The 11,318-nt window shown below is 45.5% G+C and overlaps 1 protein-coding gene across 2 annotated transcripts in view; it reads left to right on the top strand.

Moving 5' to 3' along the window:
• The window catches only part of fbxw7 (F-box and WD repeat domain containing 7), a 148,985-nt gene extending 138,662 nt beyond the window's left edge, over nt 1-10,323 (top strand). For both annotated transcript variants that reach the window (XM_079499919.1, XM_079499920.1), the window contains exons 10-11: nt 2,184-2,394; nt 7,106-10,323. In XM_079499919.1, coding sequence (XP_079356045.1) covers nt 2,184-2,394; nt 7,106-7,374 — 480 coding nt within the window. In that variant the 3' untranslated portion in view covers nt 7,375-10,323. The remainder of the gene's footprint in view (nt 1-2,183; nt 2,395-7,105) is intronic.
• Nucleotides 10,324-11,318: the final 995 nt, after the last annotated feature.

Genomic DNA, 11,318 nt, shown 5'->3' with positions numbered 1-11,318 from the left:
CTAATGCAGTGGTGTGTCTGTAATGAAGCAGTGATGGTACAGAGGATCTAATGCAGTGGTGTGTCTGTAATGAAGCAGTGATGGTACAGAGGATCTAATGCAGTGGTGTGTCTGTAATGAAGCAGTGATGGTACAGAGGATCTAATGCAGTGGTTTGTCTGTAATGAAGGAGTGATAGTACAGGATCTAATGCAGTGGTGTGTCTGTAATGAAGCAGTGATGGTACAGAGGATCTAATGCAGTGGTTTGTCTGTAATGAAGGAGTGATGGTACAGGATCTAATGCAGTGGTGTGTCTGTAATGAAGCAGTGATGGTACAGAGGATCTAATGCAGTGGTGTGTCTGTAATGAAGGAGTGATAGTACAGAGGATCTAATGCAGTGGTGTGTCTGTAATGAAGGAGTGATGGTACAGAGGATCTAATGCAGTGGTGTGTCTGTAGTGAAGGAGTGATGGTACAGAGGATCTAATGCAGTGGTGTGTCTGTAATGAAGCAGTGATGGTACAGAGGATCTAATGCAGTGGTGTGTCTGTAGTGAAGCAGTGATGGTACAGAGGATCTAATGCAGTGGTGTGTCTGTAATGAAGCAGTGATGGTACAGAGGATCTAATGCAGTGGTGTGTCTGTAATGAAGGAGTGATCATAGTACAGAGGATCTAATGCAGTGGTGTGTCTGTAATGAAGGAGTGATGGTACATAGGATCTAATGCAGTGGTTCAGGGCCTGCTTGTCACTCTCGTTACAGTCATACTGATACCACAGCAATGTCGTTTCACAGCAGAATGGTTTTTGTGGGTCTGGGACGCCATAAATAATGTTCATTTTCTAGTCTGTAGTAAATGAACGGTATTTTAATGATGGGTCCTTGACGTGAAAGCGTTTGCGAAGCACTAGGTCTCGCGTGGCCAGACCGTTGCCTCTCGCAATTTTCGAATGCTTCCCTCATACAGTCTGGAGCCACGGAGGAGCTGTCATGAGTCAAATATAAAGTGGAAGTGAAGCCTCCAGTCGCGCTAATTTATCCTAATATAAATCTAAATAATCTAAGCATATAATAGCTTGCTTATTAGCAGAAATGGAAATACAAATAATAAGCCCTGAACAGAAATGACAAATTGACAAATGGGATTTAGGGAGGTGTAGTTCCAGACTCTATATAACATTCAGGAGGTGTAGTTCCAGACTCTATATAACATTCAGGAGGTGTAGTTCCAGACTCTATATAACATTCAGGAGCTGTAGTTCCAGACTCTATATAACATTCAGGAGGTGTAGTTCCAGACTCTATATAACATTCAGGAGGTGTAGTTCCAGACTCTATATAACATTCAGGAGCTGTAGTTCCAGACTCTATATAACATTCAGGAGGTGTAGTTCCAGACTCTATATAACATTCAGGAGGTGTAGTTCCAGACTCTATATATATATAGCATTCAGAGAGTGTGGAATAGTTGTCTGGCTACGCAAGACTAGCGAAGCGCTAATCCAGTGGTTCTGAAACGTTTTCATGTCAAGGACCCCCAGAATGATACTCATTAGCCTGCGGACCCCCATTTGATGCCAAGGACCCCCATAAGAGAAGATTTGTGCGGCTCTAGCAGTGATTCTCAACAATTTTAATTTCAAGGGCCCCTGGTTTGACCTGAATTAGGCTATGGTCCCTTATTTAACCCATTCTGACCTGAGATCAGATTATAAAAATGTCTTCTACATCCTGACAGTTTTCTGAAAAAGCTGTTTCTAGGTCAGTCGTTCTTCGATTTTTCAAAAATAGCAGACCTACAAACTCGTAGCGCGCCACTCGGTGGCGCGCTATGAGCTTGTAGATCTGCTATTTTCCAATAGCTAAAGCATAACATAATGCTAACACCAAAAGGGGTTCCCGCCCAAAATGGGTTAATGGTATTTATGTCTCTGGGACCCCAATGTATATTGTAAAATCAAAGTTAATTTAACTCTGAGAGTGTACAAATAGAACCAAATGGACCCATTAGGGTCTATTTGGTTTCATTCATAGTTCACTCATAGTTACAGACCCATATAAAGGGTCCATTTGTCTCCTAACTATCATTTAGCTGGGGACCCCCCTGGAACTCCCTCAAGGACCCCTAGGGGTCTCCGGACCCCACTTTGGGAACCACTGCACTAATCTAACGATGGAACCCCTCCTCTTCCTCCCCAGTTCGACGGCATCCACGTGGTGAGCGGCTCGCTGGACACGTCCATCCGGGTGTGGGACGTGGAGACGGGGAACTGCATCCACACGCTGACCGGCCACCAGTCGCTGACCAGCGGCATGGAGCTCAAGGACAACATCCTGGTGTCGGGCAACGCCGACTCCACCGTCAAGATCTGGGACATCAAGACGGGCCAGTGCCTGCAGACCCTGCAAGGTAAAGAGGACCCCTCTCTGTCTCCAACTGGGATCGGGTTGTGTTTGTAAAGAGGACCCCTCTCTGTCTCCAACTGGGATCGGGTTGTGTTTGTAAAGAGGACCTCTCTCTGTCTCCAACTGGGATCGGGTTGTGTTTGTCACGTCATCACAGGGTGCTTTGCAGGTTTCAAAGCAGAATATGTAATAAATTCTGTACTGGCCATATATGGAGCGTGTCTTGAGTGTACAGGGTTTGATGATCAACATATGGAATGTCAGAACAGGTCAGCTCCATATATGGAGATCTAAGGGTGGCAGCGGGGGCAGTGTCTTGAGTGTACATGTACAGGGTTTTGTCATGTCATATGAAAGCATGGAATCATAGCTTCAAATTGACATTGGTTGTTCAGTTTGGCCCACCAGTTTTGGAGATATGCTTATAGAGTAATGTCTTGCAGAAAACAGGCTTGAAAGGTTCACTTCATTTTTTTCCCCCCAGGTTTTCATAAAACACATTCACCACTTTGTGTTTTTATTCAGTGCAAAGAAAATAAATTTGCATTAAACTGAACAGAGGCCTTTGTGGTAAATGTGAAATCACCTTTGCAAATGTACTGTAGTTCCATTCTCACTTTACTTGGCTACAGAAGAAAGAAAATCAGACCCGTCTGAACTGAGTGGTGCTGTACTGTACTAGTGTACAAGCCCTCCTCCCTGGCGTGTGTGTGTGTGTGTGTGTGTGTGTGTGTGTGTGTGTGTGTGTGTGTGTGTGTGTGTGTGTGTGTGTGTGTGTGTGTGTGTGTGTGTGTGTGTGTGTGTGTGTGTGTGTGTGTGTGTGTGTGTGTGTGTGTGTGTGTGTGTGTGTGTGTGCGCGCGTGCGTGCGCTCCAAGTGAATATCCCTGATGCAGCGATGAACTCCCGTACCAACGTTACGCAACACGTAACAAAAGCCCAGCTCAGATCTATTGAATACAGACTTTTAATGGACTTAATGGACCCATACACATAATGTGGGCCCTAATGTTTCAGATGGAGCCTAATGTTTAATTACTATCTCCTCCATTAGCAGCGCTGGTGTCCCCATAGAAAGGCAAAAAAAGAGGCCAAAATCCCAGGGTTGAATAGCTGTCTCAGCACAACAGAACAGAACAGAGAGCCCTCCCCTGCACTCAAACCCACTAAAGAATATACCTTTTTTATATCCAAGTCCTCACTTTATTTAACGCATAAAGAACCAAATGGCCCCCTAAGGTAGGGCTGAGCAATTAACGGAAGATATATCGCAAACCCAATATTCAGAACCTCTTAACAGACTTAATCTTGCTCAAGTAGTTTAACCAAACTATCAAGACGCAGATGAATACATTTTTATAGTAAGACTTTGCGAGGCTGTGATATTTACAGAACAGACCTTGACCGAGAACTACGTGCGCAGGGTAAAAAGAAAAGAGCATCAAATAATCATTCATTAATCGTGATCAAGGCAAAGGTTTGAAGTAATCGTGCTATGAATCTGAAGTCATATCTCCCCCTACCGCGAGGGTCCATTTGGTTCCGTTTGCACCGCTCCCTGGACTTAAATGAGCTACGTATTTCACTGTGTGTACCGGGCCTGTACGTACGACGTACGTGGGTTCTATATATTTAACAACAACAGATCACTGTTGCAGAACAAAGGGATGCCTCTGTAAGAACATGATGGAGAGATTGAGGATGAGACTTTAGGGCATGGGGGAGGGTACCGTATGCCTTGTTAGATAGGGGCTACAGCTAGGGCTTGGTACACGTCCTGGGGGGGAGGGAGGTGGTCCTCAACCTTCTTATTCTTCTTATTATATTAGTATTTATCTCTGGGACCCCAATCTACAGTGTCAAATTAATTATTTCTTTCTTTCTTTCTTTCTTTTCTTTCGACTGAACAATGAAAGCACATTAATGAACATGGGCGTGAATTCAATCAACCGAACACGATCTCATGTAAACATGCCGGATTCAGCTAGAATCTTCCTTCCGCAGCCCCCCCCCCCCCCTCCCCCTCCCACACACATAAAACACTACAAATAAACACCTACAACTGCCTAAAATATATATATATATTAGGAAGACCATACCTAGTTTAAACATAAAAAGCAAAATTCCTACTACTGTGTAAAGTCTACCGTAAAGCTGTCCATACCATCGGGTCGGTGGTCTCTGCGACCCGACGTTGACAAACAAGTGGCTTCTAAAAAGGGTCTCTGTCGCGTTTTTTGTAGGTCACCCAATTGGGGTCAGTGTGGGCAGTTGACGCAATTAATTAGTGTGTTTTCATAGATGAGACAGACAATAGGAGCCGACACAACAAGGCCCCCGCTTGTCAGCGCAGCCAGCCAGTCACAAGGAAGAGGTAATGATGGCACAGGATGGCTTTGTTGTGGAAATAACGATGGCAGAGAGAGCGAGAGAGGGGAGAGAGGAGAGGGGATGGGTGAGGCAAGAGCAGCCATGTCATGTCATGTGCTTTGTGAAATCAGTGCCCCACACTGTAATACCACAGCCTTTGAACTAGAGAGAGAGAGAGAGAGAGACGTGTAAAGGCTCCGAGGGGGGGAATAAATCCTATTTATTTATTTTTTCCTTCCGTTAAAATGAGGTTTGGTGAAGTAGGAAAGAAATAATGTAGCTCTGTATGTATGTATGTATGCGATGGCTGCCATGGCAACTGCAACGAAAAAGCCAGCGGAGTTGTGACAACGGTTGGTAGTGTTTGTGTTGTGTGTACAGTAGACGATAATTGATTCAGCTTTAGATTAGTTCAATTAATTTCATTAGTGTGTGTGCGTGCGTGCCAGCGTGCGTGCTTGCGTGCGTGCGTGCGTGCGTGCGTGCGTGCGTGCGTGCGTGCGTGCGTGCGTGCGTGCAACAACATTCAGCCCGTACACATACATAATATAACACACACACACACACACACACACACACACACACACACACACACACACACACACACCACAGTCTAGTATGTACCGTATAGTGGAAGCTCTCGGCCTTTGTCTCTCACTGATGAAATTATCTGCTTGATCTGTAGCTATTAAATAAGAAGAGATTCATCTTTGTCTTTATATACCCATTATTATCTTTATATACCCATTTCCCGGTAATGCAGTAGTATCCATTACACTATCCATTTGGCAAACATGATGGATCTTTTATTTATTATTCTTTTTGACAGGGTATAACTTCACCTGTAAGAGGGGGTATATTTTTTGCTGCCTCCTAGTAAACTTGTTTGAAGCCCAAATGCTTGGATGACACACGCTGGCACAAGCACACACCACTACCTTGTGTTTGTCCCCCAGGACACAGTCTCTTCCTGCAGACTGTGTGCCCTGAAGCCAACACATCTGCAGGCTGCTAAACCTGTCAACTCCCTTCTTTCTCATGTTTGTTTTGAAGGGAATGCGTTTTCATGGACTCACCGTGGCTGTCTCTAGCCGAGGGGTGTTCAACAGGGGGTCCTCAGAGTTACTACTCGCCTTGAACATCCCTGTTCTCAGTGGAACGGCATCCACAAATAGCAGAGCGAGCCATTGTGTATATCTGCTTGTAGATCGGCTATTTGGGGCAAAGACGGTTGGTGTAGAGGGAAAAAAGAGAGCAGACAAAGGGCTATACCGTGCACCACCCCTTAGCCCTTATCCATAAACCTTTTTGCCACTTTTTTTTACTTGCAAATAAGTTTAGTGATAATGGGTAAGGGGTGGCGCAAGATAGGGCCCAAAGTATTTACGGTTCAAGTGGTTAAGAACTACACATACTGCACAGTGCTGATAAACAAGTCTATGAAGCCGTCTATGAAATCTATGAACGTTCTAAACTGCAACACAATTTTATACACAATGTTGTAGTGGGTGTCCCTGCTTCATCTCTCTCAGCGAAGGGGTCCTTGGCCTGCACAACATTTAAGACCCCTGCTCCGAACACTTTGCTCTCAACAAGAGTATGACCCCCCCCCCCCGTATGACCCCCCCAGCTTTCATTGTTCAAAACAACTGCATTGCAGAACCCATCCTAAGTCATTAGAGCGCTCCTACATATTGGAGTAGCAACGGGATCGCTTGTTTCTGATGACTTCTCTCTCAATTTTCTTTTCATCACCGAGCAAATGCAGTACATCAAACTGTGTGTGTGTGTGTGTGTGTGTGTGTGTGTGTGTGTGTGTGTGCGTGTGCGCGTGTGCGCGTGTGCGTGCGCGCGTGTCGGCATGCACGTTAGAATTTGAGGACAATTTTCCTGGTAAGAAAAGATTCAGGTAGGTGTTAGAAATAGACATTTATAGGTTTGGATAGGGTTGGAGTTATGCCTGATTTATACTTGTTACGCGATGGTGTCATGCCCCTGAAAATAGCTGATCTGCAAGCTCACAACATTGTGAGCTTGTAGACTTGATTGAGACTGATTTTATATATTTTTTCTAACAAATGGCATTCATAAAATCACAGATGAGATCAAATCCAAAAAGGAAGCACACACATCTCAGAAAAATTGCTGTGTCCTCATTTCTGACGAAGACCCTTAAGGGTCGAAACGTTGATTCTCCTCTAAATAAAATTATTGGGAGCTCAAGAACTGTCTGCGGACAAGGACATCCTACCTTCTTTCTGTATCATAAAATAACCGTCATAAATTGTTGATGTCCTCACAAATAATACGAGCATGCGTGTGTGTCTGTCTCTCTCTCTCTCTCCAGGACCCCACAAGCACCAGAGCGCGGTGACGTGTCTGCAGTTCAACAAGAACTTCGTCATCACCAGCTCGGACGACGGCACGGTCAAGCTGTGGGACCTGAAGACGGGCGAGTTCATCCGCAACCTGGTCACGCTGGAGAGCGGGGGCAGCGGCGGCGTGGTGTGGCGCATCCGCGCCTCCAACACCAAGCTGGTGTGCGCCGTGGGGAGCCGCAACGGCACGGAGGAGACCAAGCTGCTGGTGCTGGACTTTGACGTGGACATGAAGTGAAAGCGGCGAAGAGTGTGAGAGAGAGAGCGAGATAGAGAGAGAAGGGAGAGAGAGAGAGACGGGGGTGGGGGGGCAGAGGAGGATGCGCGCGAGTTAAAAAGGGGGGAATGTTGTAGAAAAACGTAGAGAGCCGTAGGGGCCCGAAAGCCCTTCACCCAGCGCTACAACCACCACCACCACCACCCCACCTACGGCCCTGTCCTGTCCCCCGTCCTCCCATCGGCATCCACCCACACTGCCCCCCCCTCCACCACCCTCCCCCGCTGCGTGCGTTACTGACCCATCCAACCCAACCCCCCCCTGTGAGACCTCCCCGCCCGTAAGAAGTGGAGCCAGAAAGAGGGGGAGGGTCGGGCTGCAAATGAAACGCACGGCGGGGCGGTTGTTCGCGGCTAAACGCCTGGTCTACCGTCACCTCCTCCTCCTTCACCTCCTCATCCGGTCGGCTCGGGAAGGCAAGCGAAAGAGGGGCGGAGGGAAGACAAAAGGACCTCCCCTGCTCGTTGCGTGTCCAACGAGGCCGAGGAGAACCTTCGCCCCGGGGGAGCCACGGAGCAGCTTTCAACAGAGACTTGTTGACTCAAGCCTGGCGCTCCACATGTTGACATGTATAAAGATACAGTATATTATTTTTTACCCCCCCCACCACCACATCCCGTTCCTCAAACCCCCCCCCCCCCCCCCCCCCCCCCCCAATACAACCACACAACACCTTCACACTCATGGCTCTCAACTTGTCACTCCGGTTCGGTTCCTGCTGTTATATAGTTAGTTGAGCACCGGTGTCGCACACTGAAAACAGCCGCTCTACAAGCTCACAATGTGCCGCAATGGCGACGTGTTCGTGAGCTTATAGATCGTCTGTTCTCGTCACACGACGCACCGTGCGCAGCAGCCGAGGAAAAAATCGAGGCATTCTCCACTCTTGCGTTTTCCTTACTAGTTTTGACTTTTTTGTTTCTCTCCTCACTATGTCACCCAAACACTCAGCTGTGAATTTTCAGTTCCTTTTATGAACGTTCAGTTTGTCATGAGAAAAAAGATTCTGTCTGTTTCTATATTAATCGCGTACCGTTGCCAACCCGCAACGGATCCCAGTATTAGCAACCTGTGAGGTTTTAGGGTTATTTTGGCTTTCAAAGTGTCTCTCCACCACCTGTTTGTTTTTTGTTTCTGTATTTTGTTTGGCTTCTTGCCTTTTCTTTTGTTTTGTTTGAGTTCTGTTCTTTCCTCGTCCTTTCTTTGTGTTTTTTTCTTCATAGCTGGTCGGAGCACTGCCTCCTCACAAATGCTGTCCAGGACTTTTCAAACAGTCGAGTTGTCGTGGGGGAGGGGCACCGTGCCGAAGGGGAAGTCAACATTTACGCTCTAAAGCACCATGGAGTACCCTACCACCCCACTCCCCCCCCCCCCCCCCCCCCCCCCTCGTTACCCACTACCCCCCCCCCCGACCCCTCCCACTCCCCAGTGGCCAAACTGTATTTATGCTGCTAGATGAATGGAAAAGAAAAAAAAAGAAAAAAAAAACAAGAAAAGAGAAATAGAGATGGAGCTTTTATTTGCTGTGACGTTTTAGTCCCAGACAGAATGAATTCCAAAATGAACTCTATAAAGTTTGGACTTTTTAAAGAGAGAGAGAGACACGCAGAGACACAAAAGAGAAAACGTGACAAAAGATAACATCCAACCTTTTTTTTTTTCTTTTTTTTTAGTTTCTGTTTTGTTTTATTGTCGTTTTTTTGCCACTGAAACTTGAGCCAAACGTGCCTCTGCGAGGCGGAGAGGAGGGGGAGTGTCCGACAGATGCTGACGAGATGAGGGGATGTTCTCCGTTTGTCTGACGAGATGAGGGAATGTTCTCCGTTTGTCTGACGATGAGTACGTTTGTCGTGTGTTTGCGCGTGTGTGAGTGCGTGTGTGTGTGTGTGTGTTAGAATGTGAAAACGGGCAAATTGTAAACACATTCCTTTGGGACAAAGCTCTTTTCAGCCTGTTCTTTGGGGAAATGTACAAAATGCTGTGCGGACCGACTGGCGATTGAAAGCAAAATGGACAGCTGTGGACGTTTAACGAAGTCCCTGTGACGACAAGTGTCGTGTGTCCAGGCGCCGCCCGCTGCTGTGGTCCCGTTTTTAGACGAAAACGAAGCGAAACGCGTGAAACGAGAGCGGACACCATCAAACAAAACATCCAACATCTGACAAGTGCAGTACAGTAGAGCGCCAGGAGGGTTAGCGCTACAAGTATTAATGTGTGTTTTTGCCGTTTTAAAAAAAGAAAAAAAGTTGCGGATGAGCACGGCATGAGGCGATGAATGCTCCCCATTGGTTAGCGCCGGTCTCATTATCGCAGTTAGCGACCGGGGAAACCCGTCCTGGCGCGAGCAAGGAGACTGTTAAAAACAGAACCGTTGTAGCCAAAATACCGCGTCTCAATCTCCCCCAAGAGTCACAACAACTCAAGCCGAACTGTGAAAGTGGTGTAACACTGTATATTAAAAAAGATGAAAAAACAAATAAAAAAAAAAGAAGAAGAAAAAGAAAAACATGAAAAAGACAAAACAATCTCGCTCTTATCTCCTCTCTCGTTGGTTGTTTTTTCCCCCCCAACCCCTCCTGTTTAATTTATGATCTGGTTTAAGAAATCAGATACCGTTGCAGGTGTTTTATTTTTTCAGTTCATGTACAACTGCCTGGCGATAAAGACCAGAGGAAGAGAAAAAAAAAAAACGGACAGAAAAAAAAAACTCCTTTAAAGGGATTGTGTCTTTGTTTGATTCACTTAGAATTTTTATTTTCTTATAACTTAAGTGCAATAAAATGTGGGTTTTTCTTTTTTTCATTTCAAAGCATTTCGGTTGTCAGTTTATTTTTTTGTTTTTGTTTTTTTTGTTACTTGTGTGAAGGTGTCTCTCTGTGTTCAATAAAGCTAATTATTTGGTTTATTACATCCATGAAGGAATACTTGGAGCGTTTTATGCCACACACAGACGATCTATAATCTCCCAGCGTGTCACATCGCGACTTGTGATTTTGTAGATCGGCTTGTTTAGCTGTTTTGGAAGGTTTGTTGAACATTTTCATCTGACATGCCTAAAATAGGGATGCCGAGTTGAAAGTGGTTAACCTGAAATACCAAACATTCTTGGAGATGTACGATAATGTCATTAATTTATGATTAGAAGTGAAGCAGGCAATGTGTGAGGGCTTTACACGTGACGATGGTCATTGAAGATGGTGGTCTTTAATTAAGCAATATTACACGAGAGGGTGTTCTTTATCGTCATGAATGCATGCCTGCGATGCAGTTCCGAAAGGCAGAGCAGAAGTGCATTAATGATAAAGAACGCCCTTGAGTGTAATATTGCAGTTATACAACAATTAGTTACCCTTAAAATCAAGATATTCGCTAAATAAATCATATTTTTTAATGACGGATGTAGCCACTACGACCACAAATGTCCCAAGAAACTAGCTAGCCTAGCCACCGAGTCGGCTGCGCTCTGGGAGAACAGAGCAGGTGATTTATTTGTTTTGATTAGGTGAAACGGCTTTCTAGCCATGCTTAAGGTTTAAGCACGGCTAAAAAGCTGTTTAAACCAATCAGATTGCTTCCTCAAAACGACCTGTTGTATATTTTCACACATGACACAATGATTGGTACTAGGACTGGGCCATATGACTTAAAGTTAAAATTAATATGATTTATTTCAAACTTGTTCTTCGATTACGATGAATGCATTAATGAACGATACGTTTCGACAATGTCATTTAAGTAAATTGTGAACAGGACCGCAACCAATTTGACACCTGACGAATGCCTTTTGTCAAAGTTGTAACAACAAACATAATGAAGCAGGTTATGTGAGAGAGCCTTCACAGATGACTGGATAGATATGAAGACGGTCCAATCTCCTAACTGAGCCAAATGGCCACCATTCTACA

This window comes from Electrona antarctica (genome assembly GCF_951216825.1).
Source record: "Electrona antarctica genome assembly, chromosome: 4".
In the NCBI taxonomy this organism is placed as follows: domain Eukaryota; kingdom Metazoa; phylum Chordata; class Actinopteri; order Myctophiformes; family Myctophidae; genus Electrona; species Electrona antarctica.
This window is presented reverse-complemented; position numbering and strand designations above follow the sequence as displayed.